This window comes from Melanerpes formicivorus, unplaced genomic scaffold, assembly GCF_026170545.1.
Source record: "Melanerpes formicivorus ecotype bairdi unplaced genomic scaffold, bMelFor1.0.p_v2 SCAF_141, whole genome shotgun sequence".
Classification (NCBI taxonomy): Eukaryota; Metazoa; Chordata; class Aves; order Piciformes; family Picidae; genus Melanerpes; species Melanerpes formicivorus.
Genome location: NW_027142493.1, coordinates 86,987 through 113,841, shown reverse-complemented (window position 1 = coordinate 113,841; position 26,855 = coordinate 86,987). Strand labels below are relative to the sequence as shown.

General features: G+C 54.8%; 1 protein-coding gene across 2 annotated transcripts; it reads left to right on the top strand.

Moving 5' to 3' along the window:
• Window positions 1–549: 549 nt before the first annotated feature.
• LOC137456852 (centrosomal protein of 131 kDa-like) lies at window positions 550–15,324 on the top strand. Of its 2 annotated transcripts, none has more exons than XM_068168521.1 (11): window positions 550–642; window positions 825–1,006; window positions 1,378–1,820; window positions 2,399–2,527; window positions 2,923–3,090; window positions 3,231–3,463; window positions 3,994–4,128; window positions 5,484–5,561; window positions 9,617–9,703; window positions 10,074–10,286; window positions 15,311–15,324. In XM_068168521.1, the coding sequence occupies exons 1-8, from the start codon at window positions 563–565 to the stop codon at window positions 5,506–5,508; spliced, it is 1,395 nt and encodes a 464-aa protein (XP_068024622.1). In that variant the 5' UTR covers window positions 550–562; the 3' UTR covers window positions 5,509–5,561; window positions 9,617–9,703; window positions 10,074–10,286; window positions 15,311–15,324. The 2 variants fall into 2 exon arrangements, with proteins under 2 accessions (XP_068024622.1, XP_068024621.1); XM_068168520.1 differs by lacking the exon at window positions 15,311–15,324 and adding an exon at window positions 12,748–12,858.
• The last annotated feature ends 11,531 nt before the right edge of the window (window positions 15,325–26,855 follow it).

Sequence of the window (26,855 nt, the reverse complement as noted above, 5' to 3'; positions counted from 1 at the left end):
TTCTTCTGGTGTGGTTCTGGGACGGTGGTTTTGGTTGTTTGGGTTCGGAGGAGTGGTTTTGGGTCTTTGGGTTTGGTGGAGTGGTTCTGGTCTTTGGTTTTGGTGGAGTGGTTTAGGTGGTGTGGGTCTGGTGGAGTGGTTTTGGTGGTGTGGGTCTGGTGGCTTTGGTGCTGTAGGTGTGGTGGTGAGTTGGTGGTGGTGTGTTTTTGGTGGAGTGGTTGAGGTGTTTGGGTTTAGTGGAGTGGTTGTGGAGGTGTGGTTTGGTGGAGTGGTTGTGGTGGTGTGGTTTGGTGGAGTGGTTGTGGAGGTGTGGTTTGGTGGAGTGGTTGTGGAGGTGTGGTTTGGTGGAGAGGTCCTGGTGGTGTGGTTTGGTGGAGTGGTTGTGGTTTGGTGGTGGTGGTGAGGTTTGTTCTGCGTGGGTCTGGTGGTGTGGGAGTGGGAGGAGTGGTAGTGGTGGCTGTGGTGGTGGCAGAGCCCGCAGCAAGCTGCCCGTGTGCTGCTGCCGATCACCATGAAGAGGGTCCTGAGGTTCCTGCGGCGCAGGACGGCCCGGGTGAGCCCCATGCCCTGTGGGAGCGGCAGAGATGAGCTGCAGCCTGAGGGCCAGGAGCATGCCAGCAGCAGCCAGCACAAGCAGCGCAGGTAGTGGGGCTGGGGCAGAGGCAGGCAGGCGCTGGGTGGCAGCCTCCGGGGCTCTCGTCCTGCCCCGCGGCTTGTGGCTCCTCCTCCTCTGCAGGAGCTCCCTCTGGGCCGGGCGGGTGAGAAGGGTCTGTGAGCAGGGCCGTGGTCGGGCCTCCACGGGGCTGTGTTTTCTCTCTTGACAGCTGCAGAGCACGGGCTGTGGAGCCCCGGGAGCAGGGGAAGAGGGCAGAGGTTGCTCCGAGCTGGGCTCTGTGTGCAGCGGGAGCTGCTGGAGAGACGAAGGCTGCCCCTGCTGTGAGCGCAGCAGGCAGCGCTGTGCAGCCGCAAGGAGGCCGTGGGGACGAGGCTGTCAGATGCCCTCTCGGTAGGTTGCTGTGGAGCTGGGAGACCGGGAAGGGTGGTGTGGGGGTGCTGATGATGCTGGGCAAAGATGCTCTGCTAGGCACGGTCCAAGGAGAGCAGGATTCTGTAGACACTGCTTCCTTTGGGGCTGGTTCCTGAGCACCTGGCGACATCTCCCTGGCACGTGGGACAGGTCTGTGTGCTGCAGGAAACCACATTCCCAAGCTGGAAACCAGCTGCGTGTTGGTAGGGGGCTGGCTGGGATCTCAAGGCTTTGCGGTGTGTGTGTCTGCTAAGGGTGCCTCTGGAAGCCAGGTGATTGGGAAGGCACTGGAGGCATCATGGGGCTGTCCAAGCTCACTCTGATTCCCAAACTACATGGTTTTCCTGTAGAGGAGTGCGCCACAGAGCTCCACCCGCACCGTGCCCAGCTGTGGATGTCTGAGCAGGCTGCCAAGTTGCAGAGACATGTAGAGCAGTTGTCTCAGATTGAAGAGAAGCTGAGTGAGAGCATCGTGGACAGGAATGCAGTCAGCAAGGGCCTGCTTCAACTCCATGGGGAGAATGTAAACATAAATGTGAGCAGGCTGGAAGGTGAGGTGAGCCAGCTGCATAAAGCACTCCAGGAAAAGACAGAGGCTTTGGGGAAGGCAAAAAGAGCGCTGAAGAGGATGGCGAAGGAGCTGGAAGCTCAGCAAAAGAAGCAAGAGGAAGAGCAAGCTGATAGGATGAAGAAGGCAGCAGTGCTGCAGCACCAAGTGGCTCAGCTGAAAGAGGAGAACCTCTCCCTCCGCCAGCAGCTGAGCAACTTGCAGCAGGGTGGCCAAGAAGGCCAGGTGAGCGATGCCTGTGCGTGTGAGGCCGAGAGAGTAGATGAAGAGGAGAGGGGAGCACTGCCCAGATTTGTTGTGGGGGTGGGGGTGCTGCAGAAGGTTTGGGCAAGCCTTGAGACACACTGCTGCCTCTGGACGTGTGTGTCTGTGTATCTACTGTCAGCGCCCTGGGCTCATGCAGAGCATTTGACGCTGTCCCACACAACATCCTTGTCTGTAGAGTGAAGAGACCTGGCTTTCTAGGGGTGGCCCAGTGGGTGGGGAAGGAATTGTCTAGACAGACTGCAGAGCTGCGGTCAGTGGTTGGTGTCTGGGAGGCGCTGGTTATGCGCACTTGCAGCGCAGAGAGCCAGTGGCATCCTGGAGTGCACCAGAAGCAGCGTGGGCAGCAGCAGCGGGTGAAGGGGAAGGATTCTGCCAGCACAAATCAGACATGGAGCTGCTCAAGCAGCTCCAGGGGAGGACCACAAAGATGATTGGGGCTGCAGCTGTACCCCTGGGAGGACAGGCTGAGACAGTTCTTGATGTGCCTGGATAGAGACACCTTCATTAATAAGCAATGACATTTCTTGTTTCCCTAGAGAAGAGGGGGACAGCTGCCAGGACACCCTGAGCCTGCCCTCAGTCGCCTGCAGCTAACAGAAACCTCCAGTGCTTCTGCCTGTGCCTGCAGTGGCCTGAAAGAAGAGCTGAAGGAAGATAGGGACAAGGTATGCAAAGTCTCTGAGGGGCAAAGCAGTAGCCTGGGGGCAGCATCTGGGTGGGCAGGAGTGAGGCAGCTATGCTCTTTGGAGCCTCACTTCTGCTCCACCACTGTCCAGCCGCCGTGGCCATGATGCCATATTGCACCCCAGGCACTCCCAGGCGTCTCTGGGCTTGGCTGTTGCCTCACAAGGTTTTTCCTCTCCGGGTGCCTGCGCTCGGCTGGTGCCGAGTTGCCTGGCAGCAGCCTTTGGGGGAAGGAAAGTCCTCTTTTGCTTGCCTGTGTCTCATCAGCCATTTGCTCTAAGAGCTGTCAGGCTTCTGAATGGCCAAGAAGGACAGGTGAGTGACAGTAGGCATCAGACCCCTGTGCCTAAGGCAGGCTGCTTTTTCCCCACTTCAGATAGGCAAATTGACCATGGAGCTGCAGCTGGAGTCCCAGGCATGCCAGCAGCTCGCAGCCAGGAATCAGGAGCTGCAAGGGCTGCTTGTGACTCTTGAAAGGAAGCAGTGTGAGCAGAAGGCACAGGCACGGAGAAGAGAGATGAAGCTTCTGAAGAAGATTGAGCAGGTGAGTTATGTTCCCGTGGGATGTGTGTGGCTGTGGCCCCGTCTGTGAGGTGTCTTCTCTTGGGCATCTGCTTTCTTGGGCAGCCTGGTGGCTTTGGTGCCATGGAGGGAAGCTGTAAAAGGCTACCTCTTCTCTTTTAGTTGGAGGCATCTGCAGGCAATGCCCTGAAACTGCTTGAAGCCTCCAGCTCCTTAAAGATTATAAAGCTGGAGCAGAAGAGTCAAGCTCTGGAGCAGGAGCTGGAGAGGGCCCGGAGAAGGCAGAAGGAGACCGAGCGGCAACTGGCCTTTGAGAAGACAGCTAAAGAGTCCTTTATGGAGTTTTATCAGATGAGCGGGAAAACCATCAGGAGCCTGCAAGTGGATTTAGAACTGTAAGGGCAAATGTTTTCTCTTTGTGCCCACACAAGACACTGGGAACAGTTCTCTTGACAGCCCCTGAGGTACCAGAGCTCCTCAGGCCCATCCGGGGGATGCTGTAGCCAGTTTCTTGTCAGCATTTGCTGTAGGCCTCTCGTCTTCCCGCACGTAGGGTGGGAAAGAGGAGCTCCCTTTCTGCTGCTGCTGTCCTCCCTCTTGGGACAGACAGGCTGGAAAAGGCAGAGGGGACAGAAGAGGAGCCTGTGAGGCAAAACGTCCTCTCTCAGGTGCTGTGCTGACGGTGCATGGCCAGGCTGAGTATGCACTGGGAGGAGAGCAGGAGCCAGGGTCCTCTCCACCTTCTAGCAAAGGTCCCCCAAAGCCAGAGCACAGGTCACTCGGACGCCTGAGCAGGAAGACATGGTGGGGGGGGGGGGCTCAGAAGTCTCTGTTCATAAGTTTAAGAGCAAAATCTCCCACTTGGGGGACAGCTTTGTGCCTGTGTGAGCAGCAGCTGTTGTTGATGCTCCTGCCTTTTTCACAGGAGCCACAAGAGGCTGGCATGGCACTGGCAGCGGCGTCTGGAGGAGAACCCTACTCTCACACCCTGCCTGGGGCTTGCTGGGGAGCGAGGGGAAATTCCTTGGAGCATCTTCCAGTGTGATTCCTCAGTCTTCAGGTGGGTTCAGAAGTCTGGTTGGCTTTTGCCTGTGTTAGTGAAAGAGTGGGAGTCTTTGCCGTGTCATTTGTGGCCAGGTGGAGTGGGAGCAAAGAAGCTGCCTGCTTCTCCTGATGAGGCCAAGGCAGTTCCTGTGAGGTAGAAAAGGTGTAGGGTGTAAGGGTCAGCAGATGCCATTTGGGAGTTGTGTGTGTTGTGGGCCCCCTTTGGGAACATCCCAGGTGTGGCCTGTGCAGTGGCATCCGGGCCGGCACCCAGCCTAAACCACCACACGTACCCAGCTCTTGGGACCATCGTCTCCTTTGCTAGGGTCAGCAGAGGCCCTCTGCACCCAAAACATTTGGGGTGTCACATCCAGGGTCTCTGGAGAAGCCACACCATCCAGACCCTTGAGGTGTCTCTGAAGCCAAGGCCTTTGGAGCATTTCTGCGCCCAGAGCTTTTGGGGGATCTCACACCTAGGGTCTCTGGGGCATGGTTTTACTCCATACTTTTGGGGTGTCTCACAGCCCTCAGGGTCTGTGGAGCAGATCCACATGCAGATTTTTGGGGTGTCTCACAGCCCTCAGGGTCTGTGGAGCAGATCCACATGCAGATTTTTGGGGTGTCTCACAGCCCTCAGGGTCTGTGGAGCAGATCCACATGCAGATTTTTGGGGTGTCTCACAGCCCTCAGGGTCTGTGGAGCATCTCACACGCAACACTTTTGGGGCATGTCTACATTCAGAGTCTTTGGAGCATCTCTGCGCCCCACACTTTTGGGGTGTCTTAGAGCCTGTGCTCTGGAGCATCTTCCCCCTAGGCTGCTCTGCCCTTGGGTGCTGCACTCAAGGTGGGTCTCCAAGCCTCAGCACCAAGACCCCGAGCCACCTGCTTCCCAAGGGCTGACAAACCATCCCCTCTCTCAGCCCCTCTCCATCCCGCTCCAGCACCCCGCGAATCCCCTGGCTAGGGGTCCGCATCCCGGCGCCGGGGTGCTGGGGCGGGAGGTGAATTCCTAGGGGAGCGCTCCGAGCCAAGGCGCCCGCGGAGAGCCGGAGGGCGTCGGGCCCGAGCCGTGTAGGGCTGTGAGCTCCGGGGCGGGCTGCTGACGCTGCCGAGGAGGAAAGCAGGCAGTGTCTGTACGCTCGGTGTCATGTACTTGCTAATCCTCCCGGATTCCTCCATCGGGCTGGAGAGGGAGCAGAGGGGGGAGCTGGAGGCCAGCCGGCCGCCTCCCGGACCTCGCAGCCGCCCCGAGCGAGCCAGCGACGGCCACTAGGTTGCTCCTCTCCGTCGTGCCGTCGTGTCACCACCCCCCCACCCCGCCCCCCAAACCCTCATCTTGTCCTTCTGTCCCCCCTTCCTTCCCGGGTAGGACACGAGGAAACACGTCATCATGACGCTGCTGGACAGCCAGCAGTCCTACGTGGAGTCCTTGCGCACCTTGATGCAGGTAAGGTGGCAGGGCCGGGGGAGGTGACTCCCTCCCCTCCCCTTGCCTCCCCTCCCCCCGCCCCAAATGCCTCGTGGTGTGTAGCCCTCCCTTGCTTGGCCCCGTCCCCCCCAAGTCGCAGCCCTCAAGCTGTGGGTCCCCTGCCAGCACCGAGGTGGCACAGGAGTGGGTTGGGAAGGGGTGGCAGCGCGGGCTGGTGGGGGGCGGTGGGCATCAGGGTGGCAGTGGTGGCAGCAGTGGGGTGTAGGGGTCACATCTGTCCCCCCAAACGAAGCCTGGAACGTTCCTGGTGGGTTGTCACCTGGCAGGTGGTGTGTCCACAAGCCCCTTCCAGTGCTTGACGCCAGCCCCCTCCCAAAGCTCTCTTCGGCAACCTCATCTCCTGGTTGCTGATGACCCTGCCATGGTGGGAGACCCTTTACACCCCCAGTACCCATGCCCCCCCCCATTCTCTGCTCAACTTTACCATCTTCAGCCATGGGCTGAGGCTTCTTCTCCAGTCCTGGGTTGTACATTGTTTTCACTAAGCTGGTTCCAAAGCTCCCCCTGGAGCAACCTGGCCCCAGGGCCCACCCCACGTTTGAGATGTTAATGAAGGTGTTTCAGGTTGATGGTGATCAGTGCCCTGGAGACTTAGGTCAGGCTTGGCTTAGGTGTGGGTTGTCCAACCACATGTCTGCAAGTGGAAACACCGAGAGGAGCAGAGCTCTGCTCTGCTCCCTAGAAAGCAGTGTCTGCAGGACATCTGCTGGGCATGGCCCTGAGGACCTCAATCCCAACCCCCAGCCAGGCTTTTCCCATGGTGGACCCAGAGATGCTCTACCAGATGTTGTTGCAGGAGGGAAGGACCCTTTGAGGCTGCTCCTAGTGCAGATGTTGGCTTGGGGGTGCAAGAGGAGCCCAGCTCTGGGGCTTATCCAGGCAAGGTTTAGGGTCTGGTGGTGCCCCTGATGATCTTGGCGTGGGTGGAGGCTGTCCCTTGGGCTGTGCCCTCCTCTGAGGTGGGACAGGAGGCTGGTTGGAGGGGACAGCCGTGCTGGGGGTCAGTGGTTCCCCACTGGAGGGACTGGGTGGGCATGAATGGAGGCCATGGTGGGCATGAATGGAAGGCCCAAACCCTTGCCCATGGGATATGTCCTGGCACGGTGCAACCAGGGGGATCTGGCTTTCTGGGGAGAGAGTCACAGGGCTCCAGATGCCCCCAGCTCCCCATCTCAGCTGGCACCAGGTGCTTGGATCCATCATGGTGTGGCCTGGTGGCACGTAGCATGGTGGCTACCGAGGGCAAGGACTACCTTGGAGCATGATCTTCCATCCAAGCCAGATGGTACATGAGCAAGCCCTGCCTGCTCTCCCTGTGTGCTGAGGTGGAAGCTGTCTCTGTGCTCTTCTTGCCCATCTGCTCCTTGCTCCCCTAGTTTCATAGTGGGTGGGATGTGTGGCACAGCCCAGCCCTTCTCCTGATGGAGGAGCTGGGCCACCGTAGGGCAGGTGAAGTGGGTTAGGGGCCTCAGGAAGGGTTTGGCTCTTCTGACTTGGGTCTCCATGAGATATCTACCATCAGCTTGAGCAAGCTCATCCTTGGGGTGGAGGTTTGCCAGCTTGGATGGAGATGTTTGAAGCCACTCCAGGTGGGTCCTGTCCTCACTGATCATCTCCATGATCCTTCCAGCATCCTTGAAGGGCACTGGCATCTCGTACAGGTCAGGCTGGGGAGGTGTCAAGGAGGTTCAGAAGACTTTCCCCATCCTGCATTCCTTGCAGATTGCTGAGGGCACCATCCCTGCCCTTCCCATGGGAAAGGGCTTTCCCAGCAGAGCTTCCCACCCAGCCTTGCAGAGGACCTGCTGTTCCTGCTAGCTCTGAGCCGTTGCCCAAGAGAGGCTGCTGGGTGAAGTGGTCCAGGGTTTGATCCACAGCATCTACCCTGCTGGATCCAAACATCCTAAATCCCACCAGGAATGCACCAGATGTGGCCCCCAAGGTCGTGCTGCCATGACTTCCCAGCTGGGTCAGGCTGTGCTGAGGGCTCCAGAGCTGCACACAGCACTCCAGGTGAGGTCTCCCCGGAGCAGAGCAAAGTGGCAGAATCACCTCTCTGGCTCTGCTGCCACCGCTGCTTTGGATGCAGCCCAGGCTGCCCTTGGCCTTCTGTGCTGCAAGCTCACACTGCCTGCTCCTGGCCAGCTTCTCCCCCGCCAGCACCTCCAGGTCCTTTCCCTCAGGGCTGCTTTCTCTGCCCTCCTCCCCCAGTCTGTATTGCTAGTGAGGATTGTTCCAGCCCAGGGGCAGAGCCCTGCACTTGCTCTTGTGGAACCTCCTGAGGTTCACCTGGGCTTCACCTCTCCAGCCTGTCCAGGCCCCTCTGGATGCCATCCTGTCCCTCTGGTGGATCCACAGCCCCACTCAGCTTGGTGCCACCTGCACACTGCTGATGGTGCCTCAATCTCCCTCTCTCTGTCATTGCTAAAAAAATTGAAAGAGCACAGGTCCCAGTACAGACCCCTGAGGGACACCACTTGGCACTGATGATCTAAGTCCAACCCCTCTGCCATGGGCAGGGACATCTTCCAGTAGATCAGGCTCTGCAAAGCACCATCCAACCTCTCCTTGAACACTTGCAGTGATACATTGGAGGCATCCATGCGAGGTGATGATGATCTCTCAGGAGCTGGTGGCCCCTTGGGAGGTTACAAAGACCACGCTGGTGGTGGCCAAAGCTGCAAGGCTGGTTTCTTTGGCAAACCTCTCCTGCATGGAGCTGGTTTCCATCCCCAGCAGCCAGGGCAGCACAGTTGGGGCTTGCTTGGGGGTGCCATGGCATCGCTGATGGGGAGGAGTAACAGCAGGCACCAGGAGAGGTTAGAGGCTGCCCTGCTGGAGAGCAGCTCCATGGAGAAAGACCTTGGAGTGCTGGTGGGCAGCAAGTGCTGCAGGGGACAGCAATGTGCCCTTGTGGCCAAGAGAGCCAATGGGATCCTCGGGTGCAGCAAGAGAAGTGTGGCCAGCAGGGCCAGGGAGGTTCTTCTGCTCTTCTGCTCTGCCCTGGGGAGACCACAGCTGCAATCCTGTGTCCAGTTCTGGGCTCCCCAGTGCAAGAGAGACAGAGAGCTGATGGAGAGAATCCAACAGAGAGCCACAAGGGCACTTGAGCAGGGATGGATGGGTGTAAGAATGGAGAGATGGATGGATTGGTGGACAGAAGGATGGGTGGATGGATGGGTGGATGGATGGATGGATGGAAGGAAGGATGGACAGAAGAATGGAATGATGGATGGATGGATGGGTGGGTGGGTGGATGGATGGAAGGATGGACAGAAGAATGGAATGATGGATGGATGCATGGATGGATGCATGGATGGATAGACAAGATAGAAGAGTGGATGGGTTGGTGGGTGGATGGATGGATGGATGGATGGATGGATGGATGGATGGATGGATGGATGGATGGACAGAAGGATGGACAGGTGGATGGATGACAGAAGGATGTGGACAATATAAAATTCCCCAAGTGTGGGGGAAGACAAGATGAGTTTGGGAGCAGTCAGGGAAGAACCTAGAGGTACCCTGGGTTGGGGGTGGATAGGGAGGCTCCAGGTGAAACCTGTGGAAGTCCTACTGTGCCCATGCCTGATGTTGCCATGGCCTTGATGCTTCCCTGTGAGTGGAGCTCTGTGACTTTGCCTTTGTGGCCATGGCACCCATGTCCCCATCCTACTTCAGGCCAAAGCCACGCCTGGGGAAAGTGAGGCTGGGTTGCACTTCCAGTAGTGGCAGGGGCTGGGTACTAACCCCTTAGTGCCTCCTGCTGCTCTGCAGAAGGCAGTGGGTGGGAAGAAGGAGAGCTCCTTCTTCCTCTTCACCGACCTGCTGGTCTGCACCCCGCTGAAGCGCAAGGCGGGGTCCCTGCGCCGCAGCTCCATGAGCCTGTGAGTGCCACCTGGGGGAGGGAGGGCACCCACCAGCTCCTTAGGGTGGTCCTCACCGCTTGGGATGGACTTTGAAGGCGTTTGGGATGTGAGTGCAGCTCAGCCAAGCCTCCCTCTGCTTCCCAGGCACACGTCGGCCAGCGTGATCGACACCGCCAGCAAGGACAAACCGCTCTGGAAGCTGCCCCTGGAGGAAGTGGGACATTGTCAAAGGTCTGCCCCTGCCTGCTGGAGTGTCCCATCCCAGCATAAACCCAGTGCTCAGAGATCACCAACCCCAATGCCAGAGGAGGATTGGGGCAGCCTCTGAAGGATGCCTGGGGATGGATGAGGGCAGTGTCGTGTGGTGGCCATGACGCTGGCCCCTGGCACCCTTACCAGGATGTCCTCTGGGAGAGAGAGAACCTCTGAAAGGGCTGAAGGCCACGAGTGTGCACTCAGACCCCCAAGATCCCACCAGCCTGAAAGCCAAAGTGGGGTTGGACAGCTTCTGAAGGATGCAGGGGGATGGATGGGGTCCTAACCAGGCATGTGGCTGGTTGTAGCCCATCCCTGAGACCTGAAATGTTGTCCCCCTCCTCAGAGCCTGCATGATGTGATCAAGGACCAGATGGCTGCCATATATCGGGAGCTGGAGGAGAAGCAAACTCTGTCCTTCAGCATGACCTTCCCCCCAGTGAGGTGGAGCTCAGCACCACCAAATCTGATGGCACTGAGGCCATTGTCTTCGGGTTTCCCAAGCCTGATGCCCAGCTCAGCTCGGAGCAAGTCTTTGAGGGTGCCAGGAAGAAGCTGGGTAAGAGCAGGGACCGGGGGAGTGGATGTGGCAGTGGGCTCAGCATCACAAGCCAGGCTAGGCAGGCCTCCATCCATCTCATTTCCTCATTCTCCAAAGTTGTTTTTTTTCCCATCTTCCAGCAAAAACTGCCTGGACCCAGAGTTCCTCAAGGCCATCCCCACCATGAAGATGAGGAGCGGGATGCAGGTGCTTGGTGCTGATGCCTGGGTTCAAGCATCCTACAGGACCTGCAAGTCCCTCCCTTGAGGTGGTCAAGGCCAGGATGGTAGAGGCCTTGAGCCACCTTAGAACCTCAATAGAGGAGAGATGTGGAGGTGCAGGAGCTGGTGCAGAGGAGGGTAGGGAAGCTGGGGAAGGGCCTGGTGAACTAATGTGATGGAGATGGACTGAGGGAGCTGTGGATGGTTAGTTTGGAGAAGAGGAGGCAGAGGAGGAACCTCACTGCTCTTCACAGCTCCCTGAAAGGACATTGTGGAGAGGCTGGGGGTGGTTTCTTAGAGGAAATGAAGTGATAGAACCAAGAGGGAATGGATCGGATAGGATAGGATAGGATAGAATGGAATAGGATGGAATAGGATGGAATAGGATGGAATAGAACGGAGTAGAATAGACCAGGTTGGAAAAGACCTTTGAGATCTTGAAATGATCTTGTCCAGAGAAGGGGTTGAAAGCTGGTGAGGGGTTTGGGGCACCAGCCCTATGAGGAGACTCTGAGGGAGCTGGGGTTGATTAGCCTGCAGAAGAGGAGGCTCTGAGGAGCCCCTTATTGCTGTCCAGAACTACCCGAATGGAGATTATAGGCAGGTGGGCATTGGTGTCTTGTCCCAGGTAACCAGCACCAGGATAGCAGCGCAAGAAGCAATCCCTGTCCTACAGCATGGCCTTCCCCCTACATGGTATATCTCAGCACCACCAAATCTGATGGCATCCAGTCCTTCCCCTTCCAGTTCCCCAAGCCCAATGCCCTGCTCAGCTCGGAGAAGCCTTTGAGGATGCCAAAAAGAAGCTGGGTAAGAGCAGGGGCCGGGGGAGTGGATGTGGCAGTAGGCTCAGCATCACAAGCCAGGCTAGGCAGGCCTCCATCCATCTCACTTCCTCATTCTCCAATGTGGTTTTTTTTCCCATCTTCCAGCAAAAACTGCCTGGACCCAGAGTTCCTCAAGGCCATCCCCACCATGAAGATGAGGAGCGGGATGCAGGTACTTGGTGCTGGTGCTTGGGTTCAAGCATCCTACAGGACCTGCAAGTCCCTTCCTGGGGGTGGTCAAGGCCAGGTTGGTTGAGACCTTGAGCCACCTTAGCACCTCAATAGAGGAGAGTTGTGGAGGTGCAGGAGCCGGTGCAGAGGAGGGCAGGGAAGCTGGGGAAGGGCCTGGAGAACAAATCTGGTGGGGATCGACTGAGGGAGCTGTGGATGGTTAGTTTGGAGAAGAGGAGGCAGAGGGGGAACCTCACTGCACTTCAGAGCTCCCTGAAAGGACACTGTGGAGAGCTTGGGGGTGGTCTCTTCTCACAGGTAATGAAGTGATAGGACGAAGAGGGAATTAATACAGTAGAATAGAATGGTTTAGACTAGACCAGAACTAACCAGATTGAAAAAGACCTTTGAGATCATGAAATCAATGTGTCTCGATAAGGGCAAGAGAGCTGGTGAGGACTTCAGAGCACAGGCCCTTGAGGAGAGACTGAGGGAGCTGGGGGTTCTTAGCCGAGAGAAGAGGAGGAGAATAAATCTGATGGGGATTGACTGAGGGAGCTGTGGATGGTTAGTTTGGAGAAGAGGAGGTGGAGGAGGGACCTCACTGCTCTTCACAGCTACCTGAAATGACATTGTGGAGATGTTGGGGGTGGTCTCTTCTCACAGGTTATGAACTGATAGAACCAAGAGTGAATGAATAGAATAGAGTAGAGTAGTCTAGACTAGACTAGACTAGAATAGAGCTAACTAGGTTGGCAAGGACCTTTGAGATCATGAAGTCACCATGTCCAGAGGAGGGCAAGAAATCTGGTGAGGGGTTTGGAACAGCAGCTCTATGAGGAGAATCTGAGGGAGCTGGGCTTGATTAGCCTGGAGAAGAGGAGGCTCAGAGGAGCCCCTTATTGCTGTTCAGAACTACCCGAAGGGAGATTATAGCCAGGTGGGCATTGGTGTCTTCTCGCAGGTAACCAGCACCAGGATAGCAGCACAAGATGCAATCCCTGTCCTTCAGCATGGCCTTCCCCCAACCAGGTGCATCTCAGCTCTACCTAAGCTGTTGGCACCCACTCCTTCCCCTTCGAGTTCCCCAAGCCCAATGCCCTGCTCAGCTCGGAGAAGCCTTTGCGGATGCCAAGAAGAAGCTGGGTAAGAGCAGGGGCCGGGGGAGTGGATGTGGCAGTGGGCTCAGCATCACAAGCCAGGCTAGGTAGGCCTCCATCCATCTCATTTCCTCATTCTCCAAAGTTGTTTTTTTCCCAGCTTCCAGCAAAAACTGCCTGGACCCAGAGTTCCTCAAGGCCATCCCCACCATGAAGATGAGGAGCGGGATGCAGGCACTTTGTGCTGGTGCTTGGGTTCAAGCATCCTACAGGACCTGCAAGTCCCTCCCTTGAGGTGGTCAAGGCCAGGATGGTTGAGGCCTTGAGCCACCTTAGAACCTCAATAGAGGAGAGATGTGGAGGTTCAGGTGCAGAGGAGGGCAGGGAAGCTGGGGAAGGGCCTGGTGAACTAATGTGATGGAGATGGACTGAGGGAGCTGTGGATGGTTAGTTTGGAGAAGAGGAGGCAGAGGGGGAACCTCACTGCTCTTCACAGCTCCCTGAAAGGACACTGTGGAGAGCTTGGGGGTGGTCTCTTCTCACAGGTTATGAACTGATAGAACCAAGAGTGAATGAATAGCATAGAGCAGAGTAGTCTAGACTAGACTAGACTAGACTAGTGCTAACTAGGTTGGCAAGGACCTTTGAGATCATGAAGTCACCGTGTCCAGAGGTGGGCAAGAAATCTGGTGAGGGGTTTGGAACAGCAGCTCTATGAGGAGAATCTGAGGGAGCTGGGGTTGATTAGCTGAGAGAAGAGGAGGTTCAGAGGAGCCCCTTATTGCTGTCTAGAACTGCCCGAATTTGGGTTGTAACCAGGTGGGGGCTGGTGTCTCGTCCCAGGTAACCAGCACCAGGATAGCAGCATAAGAGCCAATCTCTGTCCTTCAGCATTGCCTTCCCCCAAAAAGTGAACCTTAGCACTACCTAAGCTATTGGGACCCACTCCTTCCCCTTCGAGTTCCCCAAGCCCAATGCCCTGCTCAGCTCGGAGAAGGCTTTGAGGATGCCAAGAAGAAGCTGGGTAAGAGCAGGGACCGGGGGAGTGGATGTGGCAGTGGGCTCAGCATCACAAGCCAGAATAGGCAAGGCCTCCATCCCTCCAGCACCATAGAGCACCAGCTCTATGAGGAGACTCTGAGGGAGCTGGGCTTGATTAGCCTGGAGAAGAGGAGGCTCAGAGGAGCCCCTTATTGCTGTTCAGAGCTACCCGAAGGGAGATTATAGCCAGGTGGGCATTGGTGTCTTCTCGCAGGTAACCAGCACCAGGATAGCAGCACAAGATGCAATCCCTGTCCTTCAGCATGGCCTTCCCCCAACCAGGTGCATCTCAGCTCTACCTAAGCTGTTGGCACCCACTCCTTCCCCTTCGAGTTCCCCAAGCCCAATGCCCTGCTCAGCTCGGAGAAGCCTTTGAGGATGCCAAGAAGAAGCTGGGTAAGAGCAGAGACCGGGGGAGTGGATGTGGCAGTGGGCTCAGCATCACAAGCCAGGCTAGGCAGGCCTCCATCCATCTCATTTCCTCATTCTCCAAAGTTGTTTTTTTCCCAGCTTCCAGCAAAAACTGCCTGGACCCAGAGTTCCTCAAGGCCATCCCCACCATGAAGATGAGGAGCGGGATGCAGGTACTTTGTGCTGGTGCTTGGGTTCAAGCATCCTACAGGACCTGCAAGTCCCTCCCTTGAGGTGGTCAAGGCCAGGATGGTTGAGGCCTTGAGCCACCTTAGAACCTCAATAGAGGAGAGATGTGGAGGTTCAGGAGCCGGTGCAGAGGAGGGCAGGGAAGCTGGGGAAGGGCCTGGTGAACTAATGTGATGGAGATGGACTGAGGGAGCTGTGGATGGTTAGTTTGGAGAAGAGGAGGCAGAGGGGGAACCTCACTGCACTTCCCAGCTCCCTGAAAGGACGTTGTGGAGAGGCTGGGGGTTGTCTCCTCTCACAGATGATGTAGTGATAGTACAAAGAGGGAATGAATAGAATAGAATAGAATAGAATAGAATAGAATAGAATAGAATAGAATGGTTTAGACTAGACTAGACTTGACTAACTAGAATGAATGGGAACTACCTGGGAGGTAGTACTGAATGGGAGGGAATGAACGGAGCAGAGCAGAATAGAATAGAATAGCATGGAACACAACAGAATAGAAAAGAATAGAATGGAAGACAACAGAATAGAAAAGAATAGACTAGACTAGAAGTAACCAGGTTGGAAAAGACCTTTGAGATCTTGAAGTCACTGTGTGCAGAGAAGGGCAGGAAAGCTGGTGAGGGGTTTGGAGCACCAGCTCTATGAGGAAAATTTGAGGGAGCTGGAGTTGATTAGCCTGGAGAAGAGGAGGCTCAGAGGAAACCCTTATTGCTGTCTTGACCTGCCTGAAGGGAGGTTGTAAGCAAGTGGGCATTGGTGTCTTCTCCCAGGTAACCAGCACCAGGATAGCAGCACAGAAAGCAATCCCTTTCCTTCAGCATGGCCTTCCCCCTACAAGGTGGAGCTCAGCACCACCAAATCTGATGGCAGCCAGTCCTTCCCCTTCAAGTTCTCCAATGCGATGCCAGGCTCTGCTTTGAGCAAGCCTTTGAGGATGCCAAGAAGAAGCTGGGTAAGAGCAGGGGCCGGGGGAGTGGATGTGGCAGTGGGCTCAGCATCACAAGCCAGGCTAGGCAGGCCTCCATCCATCTCACTTCCTCATCCTCCAAAGTTGTTTTTTTCCCAGCTTCCAGCAAAATCTGCCTGGACCCAGAGTTCCTCAAGGCCATCCCCACCATGAAGATGAGGAGCGGGATGCAGGTACTTGGTGCTGATGCCTGGGTTCAAGCATCCTACAGGACCTGCAAGTCCCTCCTGGAGGTGGTCAAGGCCAGGTTGGGTGAGGCCTTGAGCCACCTTAGAATGTCAAAAGAGGAGAGATGTGGAGGTGGTGGAGCGGGTGCAGAGGAGGGCAGGGAAGCTGGGGAAGGGCCTGGTGAACTAATGTGATGGAGATGGACTGAGGGAGCTGTGGATGGTTAGTTTGGAGAAGAGGAGGCAGAGGAGGAACCTCACTGCTCTTCACAGCTCCCTGAAAGGACATTGTGGAGAGGCTGGGGGTGGTTTCTTAGAGGAAATGAAGTGATAGAACCAAGAGGGAATGGATCGGATAGGATAGGATAGAATGGAATAGGATGGAATAGAACGGAGTAGAATAGACCAGGTTGGAAAAGACCTTTGAGATCTTGAAGTGATCGTGTCCAGAGAAGGGGTTGAAAGCTGGTGAGGGGTTTGGGGCACCAGCCCTGTGAGGAGACTCTGAGAGAGCTGGGGTTGATTAGCCTGGAGAAGAGGAGGCTCTGAGGAGCCCCTTATTGCTGTCCAGAACTACCCGAATGGAGATTATAGGCAGGTGGGCATTGGTGTCTTGTCCCAGGTAACCAGCACCAGGATAGCAGCGCAAGAAGCAATCCCTGTCCTACAGCATGGCCTTCCCCCTACAAGGTATATCTCAGCACCACCAAATCTGATGGCATCCAGTCCTTCCCCTTCCAGTTCCCCAAGCCCAATGCCCTGCTCAGCTCGGAGAAGCCTTTGAGGATGCCAAAAAGAAGCTGGGTAAGAGCAGGGGCCGGGGGAGTGGATGTGGCAGTGGGCTCAGCATCACAAGCCAGGCTAGGCAGGCCTCCATCCATCTCACTTCCTCATTCTCCAATGTGGTTTTTTTTCCCATCTTCCAGCAAAAACTGCCTGGACCCAGAGTTCCTCAAGGCCATCCCCACCATGAAGATGAGGAGCGGGATGCAGGCACTTGGTGCTGGTGCTTGGGTTCAAGCATCCTACAGGACCTGTAAGTCCCTCCTGGAGGTGGTCAAGGCCAGGTTGGTTGAGGCCTTGAGCCACATAGGCACCTCAATGGAGGAGAGATGTGGAGGTGCAGGAGCCCATGCAGAGGAGGGCAGGGAAGCTGGGGAAGGGCCTGGAGAACAAATCTGGTGGGGATCGACTGAGGGAGCTGTGGATGGTTAGTTTGGAGAAGAGGAGGCAGAGGGGGAACCTCACTGCTCTTCACAGCTCCCTTAAAGGACACTGGAGAGCTTGGGGGTGGTCTCTTCTCACAGGTTATGAACTGATAGAACCAAGAGTGAATGAATAGCATAGAGCAGAGTAGTCTAGACTAGACTAGACTAGACTAGTGCTAACTAGGTTGGCAAGGACCTTTGAGATCATGAAGTCACCGTGTCCAGAGGTGGGCAAGAAATCTGGTGAGGGGTTTGGAACAGCAGCTCTATGAGGAGAATCTGAGGGAGCTGGGGTTGATTAGCTGAGAGAAGAGGAGGTTCAGAGGAGCCCCTTATTGCTGTCTAGAACTGCCCGAATTTGGGTTGTAACCAGGTGGGGGCTGGTGTCTCGTCCCAGGTAACCAGCACCAGGATAGCAGCATAAGAGCCAATCTCTGTCCTTCAGCATTGCCTTCCCCCAAAAAGTGAACCTTAGCACTACCTAAGCTATTGGGACCCACTCCTTCCCCTTCGAGTTCCCCAAGCCCAATGCCCTGCTCAGCTCGGAGAAGGCTTTGAGGATGCCAAGAAGAAGCTGGGTAAGAGCAGGGACCGCGTGAGTGGATGTGGCAGTGGGCTCAGCATCACAAGCCAGAATAGGCAAGGCCTCCATCCCTCCAGCACCATAGAGCACCAGCTCTATGAGGAGACTCTGAGGGAGCTGGGCTTGATTAGCCTGGAGAAGAGGAGGCTCAGAGGAGCCCCTTATTGCTGTTCAGAGCTACCCGAAGGGAGATTATAGCCAGGTGGGCATTGGTGTCTTCTCGCAGGTAACCAGCACCAGGATAGCAGCACAAGATGCAATCCCTGTCCTTCAGCATGGCCTTCCCCCAACCAGGTGCATCTCAGCTCTACCTAAGCTGTTGGCACCCACTCCTTCCCCTTCGAGTTCCCCAAGCCCAATGCCCTGCTCAGCTCGGAGAAGCCTTTGAGGATGCCAAGAAGAAGCTGGGTAAGAGCAGAGACCGGGGGAGTGGATGTGGCAGTGGGCTCAGCATCACAAGCCAGGCTAGGCAGGCCTCCATCCATCTCATTTCCTCATTCTCCAAAGTTGTTTTTTTCCCAGCTTGCAGCAAAAACTGCCTGGACCCAGAGTTCCTCAAGGCCATCCCCACCATGAAGATGAGGAGCGGGATGCAGGTACTTTGTGCTGGTGCTTGGGTTCAAGCATCCTATAGGACCTGCAAGTCCCTCCCTTGAGGTGGTCAAGGCCAGGATGGTTGAGGCCTTGAGCCACCTTAGAACCTCAATAGGGCAGAGATGTGGAGGTTCAGGAGCCGGTGCAGAGGAGGGCAGGGAAGCTGGGGAAGGGCCTGGTGAGCTAATGTGATGGAGATGGACTGAGGGAGCTGTGGATGGTTAGTTTGGAGAAGAGGAGGCAGAGGGGGAACCTCACTGCACTTCCCAGCTCCCTGAAAGGACGTTGTGGAGAGGCTGGGGGTTGTCTCCTCTCACAGATGATGTAGTGATAGTACAAAGAGGGAATGAATAGAATAGAATAGAATAGAATAGAATAGAATAGAATAGAATAGAATAGAATGGTTTAGACTAGACTAGACTTGACTAACTAGAATGAATGGGAACTACCTGGGAGGTAGTACTGAATGGGAGGGAATGAACGGAGCAGAGCAGAATAGAATAGAATAGCATGGAACACAACAGAATAGAAAAGAATAGAATGGAAGACAACAGAATAGAAAAGAATAGACTAGACTAGAAGTAACCAGGTTGGAAAAGACCTTTGAGATCTTGAAGTCACTGTGTGCAGAGAAGGGCAAGAAAGCTGGTGAGGTGTTTGGAGCACCAGCCCTGTGAGGTGAATTTGAGGGAGCTGGAGTTGATTAGCCTGGAGAAGAGGAGGCTCAGAGGAAACCCTTATTGCTGTCTTGACCTGCCTGAAGGGAGGTTGTAAGCAAGTGGGCATTGGTGTCTTCTCCCAGGTAACCAGCACCAGGATAGCAGCACAGAAAGCAATCCCTTTCCTTCAGCATGGCCTTCCCCCTACAAGGTGGAGCTCAGCACCACCAAATCTGATGGCAGCCAGTCCTTCCCCTTCAAGTTCTCCAATGCGATGCCAGGCTCTGCTTTGAGCAAGCCTTTGAGGATGCCAAGAAGAAGCTGGGTAAGAGCAGGGGCCGGGGGAGTGGATGTGGCAGTGGGCTCAGCATCACAAGCCAGGCTAGGCAGGCCTCCATCCATCTCACTTCCTCATCCTCCAAAGTTGTTTTTTTCCCAGCTTCCAGCAAAATCTGCCTGGACCCAGAGTTCCTCAAGGCCATCCCCACCATGAAGATGAGGAGCGGGATGCAGGTACTTGGTGCTGATGCCTGGGTTCAAGCATCCTACAGGACCTGCAAGTCCCTCCTGGAGGTGGTCAAGGCCAGGTTGGGTGAGGCCTTGAGCCACCTTAGAATGTCAAAAGAGGAGAGGTGTGGAGGTGCAGGAGCCGGTGCAGAGGAGGGCAGGGAAGCTGGGGAAGGGCCTGGTGAACTAAGGTGATGGAGATGGACTGAGGGAGCTGTGGATGGTTAGTTTGGAGAAGAGGAGGCAGAGGAGGAACCTCACTGCTCTTCACAGCTCCCTGAAAGGACATTGTGGAGAGGCTGGGGGTGGTTTCTTAGAGGAAATGAAGTGATAGAACCAAGAGGGAATGGATCGGATAGGATAGGATAGAATGGAATAGGATGGAATAGAACGGAGTAGAATAGACCAGGTTGGAAAAGACCTTTGAGATCTTGAAATGATCTAGTCCAGAGAAGGGGTTGAAAGCTGGTGAGGGGTTTGGGGCACCAGCCCTATGAGGAGACTCTGAGGGAGCTGGGGTTGATTAGCCTGCAGAAGAGGAGGCTCTGAGGAGCCCCTTATTGCTGTCCAGAACTACCCGAATGGAGATTATAGGCAGGTGGGCATTGGTGTCTTGTCCCAGGTAACCAGCACCAGGATAGCAGCGCAAGAAGCAATCCCTGTCCTGCAGCATGGCCTTCCCCCTACATGGTATATCTCAGCACCACCAAATCTGATGGCATCCAGTCCTTCCCCTTCCAGTTCCCCAAGCCCAATGCCCTGCTCAGCTCGGAGAAGCCTTTGAGGATGCCAAAAAGAAGCTGGGTAAGAGCAGGGGCCGGGGGAGTGGATGTGGCAGTGGGCTCAGCATCACAAGCCAGGCTAGGCAGGCCTCCATCCATCTCATTTCCTCATTCTCCAATGTGGTTTTTTTTCCCATCTTCCAGCAAAAACTGCCTGGACCCAGAGTTCCTCAAGGCCATCCCCACCATGAAGATGAGGAGCGGGATGCAGGTACTTGGTGCTGGTGCTTGGGTTCAAGCATCCTACAGGACCTGCAAGTCCCTTCCTGGGGGTGGTCAAGGCCAGGTTGGTTGAGACCTTGAGCCACGTAGGCACCTCAATAGAGGAGAGTTGTGGAGGTGCAGGAGCCCGTGCAGAGGAGGGCAGGGAAGCTGGGGAAGGGCCTGGAGAACAAATCTGGTGGGGATCGACTGAGGGAGCTGTGGATGGTTAGTTTGGAGAAGAGGAGGCAGAGGGGGAACCTCACTGCACTTCAGAGCTCCCTGAAAGGACACTGTGGAGAGCTTGGGGGTGGTCTCTTCTCACAGGTAATGAAGTGATAGGACGAAGAGGGAATTAATACAATAGAATAGAATGGTTTAGACTAGACCAGAACCTAACCAGATTGAAAAAGACCTTTGAGATCATGAAATCAATGTGTCTCGATAAGGGCAAGAGAGCTGGTGAGGACTTCAGAGCACAGGCCCTTGAGGAGAGACTGAGGGAGCTGGGGGTTCTTAGCCGAGAGAAGAGGAGGAGAATAAATCTGATGGGGATTGACTGAGGGAGCTGTGGATGGTTAGTTTGGAGAAGAGGAGGTGGAGGAGGGACCTCACTGCTCTTCACAGCTACCTGAAATGACATTGTGGAGATGTTGGGGGTGGTCTCTTCTCACAGGTTATGAACTGATAGAACCAAGAGTGAATGAATAGAATAGAGTAGAGTAGTCTAGACTAGACTAGACTAGAATAGAGCTAACTAGGTTGGCAAGGACCTTTGAGATCATGAAGTCACCATGTCCAGAGGAGGGCAAGAAATCTGGTGAGGGGTTTGGAACAGCAGCTCTATGAGGAGAATCTGAGGGAGCTGGGCTTGATTAGCCTGGAGAAGAGGAGGCTCAGAGGAGCCCCTTATTGCTGTTCAGAACTACCCGAAGGGAGATTATAGGCAGGTGGGCATTGGTGTCTTCTCGCAGGTAACCAGCACCAGGATAGCAGCACAAGATGCAATCCCTGTCCTTCAGCATGGCCTTCCCCCAACCAGGTGCATCTCAGCTCTACCTAAGCTGTTGGCACCCACTCCTTCCCCTTCGAGTTCCCCAAGCCCAATGCCCTGCTCAGCTCGGAGAAGCCTTTGAGGATGCCAAGAAGAAGCTGGGTAAGAGCAGGGGCCGGGGGAGTGGATGTGGCAGTGGGCTCAGCATCACAAGCCAGGCTAGGCAGGCCTCCATCCATCTCATTTCCTCATTCTCCAAAGTTGTTTTTTTCCCAGCTTCCAGCAAAAACTGCCTGGACCCAGAGTTCCTCAAGGCCATCCCCAGCATGAAGATGAGGAGCGGGATGCAGGTACTTTGTGCTGGTGCTTGGGTTCAAGCATCCTACAGGACCTGCAAGTCCCTCCCTTGAGGTGGTCAAGGCCAGGATGGTTGAGGCCTTGAGCCACCTTAGAACCTCAATAGAGGAGAGATGTGGAGGTTCAGGAGCCGGTGCAGAGGAGGGCAGGGAAGCTGGGGAAGGGCCTGGTGAACTAATGTGATGGAGATGGACTGAGGGAGCTGTGGATGGTTAGTTTGGAGAAGAGGAGGCAGAGGGGGAACCTCACTGCACTTCCCAGCTCCCTGAAAGGACGTTGTGGAGAGGCTGGGGGTTGTCTCCTCTCACAGATGATGTAGTGATAGTACAAAGAGGGAATGAATAGAATAGAATATTATAGAATAGAATAGAATAGAATAGAATAGAATAGAATAGAATAGAATGGTTTAGACTAGACTAGACTTGACTAACTAGAATGAATGGGAACTACCTGGGAGGTAGTACTGAATGGGAGGGAATGAACGGAGCAGAGCAGAATAGAATAGAATAGCATGGAACACAACAGAATAGAAAAGAATAGAATGGAAGACAACAGAATAGAAAAGAATAGACTAGACTAGAAGTAACCAGGTTGGAAAAGACCTTTGAGATCTTGAAGTCACTGTGTGCAGAGAAGGGCAAGAAAGCTGGTGAGGTGTTTGGAGCACCAGCCCTGTGAGGTGAATTTGAGGGAGCTGGAGTTGATTAGCCTGGAGAAGAGGAGGCTCAGAGGAAACCCTTATTGCTGTCTTGACCTGCCTGAAGGGAGGTTGTAAGCAAGTGGGCATTGGTGTCTTCTCCCAGGTAACCAGCACCAGGATAGCAGCACAGAAAGCAATCCCTTTCCTTCAGCATGGCCTTCCCCCTACAAGGTGGAGCTCAGCACCACCAAATCTGATGGCAGCCAGTCCTTCCCCTTCAAGTTCTCCAATGCGATGCCAGGCTCTGCTTTGAGCAAGCCTTTGAGGATGCCAAGAAGAAGCTGGGTAAGAGCAGGGGCCGGGGGAGTGGATGTGGCAGTGGGCTCAGCATCACAAGCCAGGCTAGGCAGGCCTCCATCCATCTCACTTCCTCATCCTCCAAAGTTGTTTTTTTCCCAGCTTCCAGCAAAATCTGCCTGGACCCAGAGTTCCTCAAGGCCATCCCCACCATGAAGATGAGGAGCGGGATGCAGGTACTTGGTGCTGATGCCTGGGTTCAAGCATCCTACAGGACCTGCAAGTCCCTCCTGGAGGTGGTCAAGGCCAGGTTGGGTGAGGCCTTGAGCCACCTTAGAATGTCAAAAGAGGAGAGGTGTGGAGGTGCAGGAGCCGGTGCAGAGGAGGGCAGGGAAGCTGGGGAAGGGCCTGGTGAACTAATGTGATGGAGATGGACTGAGGGAGCTGTGGATGGTTAGTTTGGAGAAGAGGAGGCAGAGGAGGAACCTCACTGCTCTTCACAGCTCCCTGAAAGGACATTGTGGAGAGGCTGGGGGTGGTTTCTTAGAGGAAATGAAGTGATAGAACCAAGAGGGAATGGATCGGATAGGATAGGATAGAATGGAATAGGATGGAATAGGATGGAATAGAACGGAGTAGAATAGACCAGGTTGGAAAAGACCTTTGAGATCTTGAAATGATCTTGTCCAGAGAAGGGGTTGAAAGCTGGTGAGGGGTTTGGGGCACCAGCCCTATGAGGAGACTCTGAGGGAGCTGGGGTTGATTAGCCTGGAGAAGAGGAGGCTCTGAGGAGCCCCTTATTGCTGTCCAGAACTACCCGAATGGAGATTATAGGCAGGTGGGCATTGGTGTCTTGTCCCAGGTAACCAGCACCAGGATAGCAGCGCAAGAAGCAAGCCCTGTCCTGCAGCATGGCCTTCCCCCTACAAGGTGGAGCTCAGCACCACCAAATCTGATGGCATCCAGTCCTTCCCCTTCCAGTTCCCCAAGCCCAATGCCCTGCTCAGCTCGGAGAAGCCTTTGAGGATGCCAAAAAGAAGCTGGGTAAGAGCAGGGGCCGGGGGAGTGGATGTGGCAGTAGGCTCAGCATCACAAGCCAGGCTAGGCAGGCCTCCATCCATCTCACTTCCTCATTCTCCAATGTGGTTTTTTTTCCCATCTTCCAGCAAAAACTGCCTGGACCCAGAGTTCCTCAAGGCCATCCCCACCATGAAGATGAGGAGCGGGATGCAGGTACTTGGTGCTGGTGCTTGGGTTCAAGCATCCTACAGGACCTGCAAGTCCCTTCCTGGGGGTGGTCAAGGCCAGGTTGGTTGAGACCTTGAGCCACGTAGGCACCTCAATAGAGGAGAGTTGTGGAGGTGCAGGAGCCCGTGCAGAGGAGGGCAGGGAAGCTGGGGAAGGGCCTGGAGAACAAATCTGGTGGGGATCGACTGAGGGAGCTGTGGATGGTTAGTTTGGAGAAGAGGAGGCAGAGGGGGAACCTCACTGCACTTCAGAGCTCCCTGAAAGGACACTGTGGAGAGCTTGGGGGTGGTCTCTTCTCACAGGTAATGAAGTGATAGGACGAAGAGGGAATTAATAGAATAGAATAGAATGGTTTAGACTAGACCAGAACTAACCAGATTGAAAAAGACCTTTGAGATCATGAAATCAATGTGTCCCGATAAGGGCAAGAGAGCTGGTGAGGACTTCAGAGCACAGGCCCTTGAGGAGAGACTGAGGGAGCTGGGGGTTCTTAGCCGAGAGAAGAGGAGGAGAATAAATCTGATGGGGATTGACTGAGGGAGCTGTGGATGGTTAGTTTGGAGAAGAGGAGGTGGAGGAGGGACCTCACTGCTCTTCACAGCTACCTGAAATGACATTGTGGAGATGTTGGGGGTGGTCTCTTCTCACAGGTTATGAACTGATAGAACCAAGAGTGAATGAATAGAATAGAGTAGAGTAGTCTAGACTAGACTAGACTAGAATAGAGCTAACTAGGTTGGCAAGGACCTTTGAGATCATGAAGTCACCATGTCCAGAGGAGGGCAAGAAATCTGGTGAGGGGTTTGGAACAGCAGCTCTATGAGGAGAATCTGAGGGAGCTGGGCTTGATTAGCCTGGAGAAGAGGAGGCTCAGAGGAGCCCCTTATTGCTGTTCAGAACTACCCGAAGGGAGGTTGTCGCCAGGTGGGCATTGGTGTCTTCTCGCAGGTAACCAGCACCAGGATAGCAGCACAAGATGCAATCCCTGTCCTTCAGCATGGCCTTCCCCCAACCAGGTGCATCTCAGCTCTACCTAAGCTGTTGGCACCCACTCCTTCCCCTTCGAGTTCCCCAAGCCCAATGCCCTGCTCAGCTCGGAGAAGCCTTTGAGGATGCCAAGAAGAAGCTGGGTAAGAGCAGGGGCCGGGGGAGTGGATGTGGCAGTGGGCTCAGCATCACAAGCCAGGCTAGGCAGGCCTCCATCCATCTCATTTCCTCATTCTCCAAAGTTGTTTTTTTCCCAGCTTCCAGCAAAAACTGCCTGGACCCAGAGTTCCTCAAGGCCATCCCCACCATGAAGATGAGGAGCGGGATGCAGGTACTTTGTGCTGGTGCTTGGGTTCAAGCATCCTACAGGACCTGCAAGTCCCTCCCTTGAGGTGGTCAAGGCCAGGATGGTTGAGGCCTTGAGCCACCTTAGAACCTCAATAGAGGAGAGATGTGGAGGTTCAGGAGCCGGTGCAGAGGAGGGCAGGGAAGCTGGGGAAGGGCCTGGTGAACTAATGTGATGGAGATGGACTGAGGGAGCTGTGGATGGTTAGTTTGGAGAAGAGGAGGCAGAGGGGGAACCTCACTGCACTTCCCAGCTCCCTGAAAGGACGTTGTGGAGAGGCTGGGGGTTGTCTCCTCTCACAGATGATGTAGTGATAGTACAAAGAGGGAATGAATAGAATAGAATAGAATAGAATAGAATAGAATAGAATGGTTTAGACTAGACTAGACTTGACTAACTAGAATGAATGGGAACTACCTGGGAGGTAGTACTGAATGGGAGGGAATGAACGGAGCAGAGCAGAATAGAATAGAATAGCATGGAACACAACAGAATAGAAAAGAATAGAATGGAAGACAACAGAATAGAAAAGAATAGACTAGACTAGAAGTAACCAGGTTGGAAAAGACCTTTGAGATCTTGAAGTCACTGTGTGCAGAGAAGGGCAGGAAAGCTGGTGAGGGGTTTGGAGCACCAGCTCTATGAGGAAAATTTGAGGGAGCTGGAGTTGATTAGCCTGGAGAAGAGGAGGCTCAGAGGAATCACTGATAGACCCGAGAGGGAATGGATAGGATAGGATAGGATAGGATAGGATAGGATAGGATAGGATAGGATAGGATAGGATAGGATAGGATAGAATAGAATAGAATAGACCAGACCAGGTTGGAAAAGACCTTTGAGATCTTGAAGTCACTGTGTGCAGAGAAGGGCAAGAAAGCTGGTGAGGTGTTTGGAGCACCAGCCCTGTGAGGAGAATTTGAGGGAGCTGGAGTTGATTAGCCTGGAGAAGAGGAGGCTCAGAGGAAACCCTTATTGCTGTCTTGACCTGCCTGAAGGGAGGTTGTAAGCAAGTGGGCATTGGTGTCTTCTCCCAGGTAACCAGCACCAGGATAGCAGCACGGAAAACAATCCCTTTCCTTCAGCATGGCCTTCCCCCTACAAGGTGGAGCTCAGCACCACCAAATCTGATGGCAGCCAGTCCTTCCCCTTCAAGTTCTCCAATGCGATGCCAGGCTCTGCTTTGAGCAAGCCTTTGAGGATGCCAAGAAGAAGCTGGGTAAGAGCAGGGGCCGGGGGAGTGGATGTGGCAGTGGGCTCAGCATCACAAGCCAGGCTAGGCAGGCCTCCATCCATCTCACTTCCTCATCCTCCAAAGTTGTTTTTTTCCCAGCTTCCAGCAAAATCTGCCTGGACCCAGAGTTCCTCAAGGCCATCCCCACCATGAAGATGAGGAGCGGGATGCAGGTACTTGGTGCTGATGCCTGGGTTCAAGCATCCTACAGGACCTGCAAGTCCCTCCTGGAGGTGGTCAAGGCCAGGTTGGGTGAGGCCTTGAGCCACCTTAGAATGTCAAAAGAGGAGAGATGTGGAGGTGCAGGAGCCGGTGCAGAGGAGGGCAGGGAAGCTGGGGAAGGGCCTGGTGAACTAATGTGATGGAGATGGACTGAGGGAGCTGTGGATGGTTAGTTTGGAGAAGAGGAGGCAGAGGAGGAACCTCACTGCTCTTCACAGCTCCCTGAAAGGACATTGTGGAGAGGCTGGGGGTGGTTTCTTAGAGGAAATGAAGTGATAGAACCAAGAGGGAATGGATCGGATAGGACAGGATAGAATGGAATAGGATGGAATAGAACGGAGTAGAATAGACCAGGTTGGAAAAGACCTTTGAGATCTTGAAATGATCTAGTCCAGAGAAGGGGTTGAAAGCTGGTGAGGGGTTTGGGGCACCAGCCCTATGAGGAGACTCTGAGGGAGCTGGGGTTGATTAGCCTGGAGAAGAGGAGGCTCTGAGGAGCCCCTTATTGCTGTCCAGAACTACCCAAATGGAGATTATAGGCAGGTGGGCATTGGTGTCTTGTCCCAGGTAACCAGCACCAGGATAGCAGCGCAAGAAGCAATCCCTGTCCTACAGCATGGCCTTCCCC

What these genes read in the sequence shown, in the direction of transcription:
- LOC137456852 (XM_068168521.1), top strand. Translation starts at nt 563, where the DNA reads ATGCCCTGTGGGAGCGGCAGAGATGAGCTGCAGCCTGAGGGCCAGGAG. An exon ending in AGGGTGGCCAAGAAGGCCAG is followed by an intron (nt 1,821 to 2,398) that starts GTGAGCGATGCC and finishes TTGTTTCCCTAG; the next exon opens with AGAAGAGGGGGACAGCTGCC. An exon ending in TGAAGGAAGATAGGGACAAG is followed by an intron (nt 2,528 to 2,922) that starts GTATGCAAAGTC and finishes TCCCCACTTCAG; the next exon opens with ATAGGCAAATTGACCATGGA.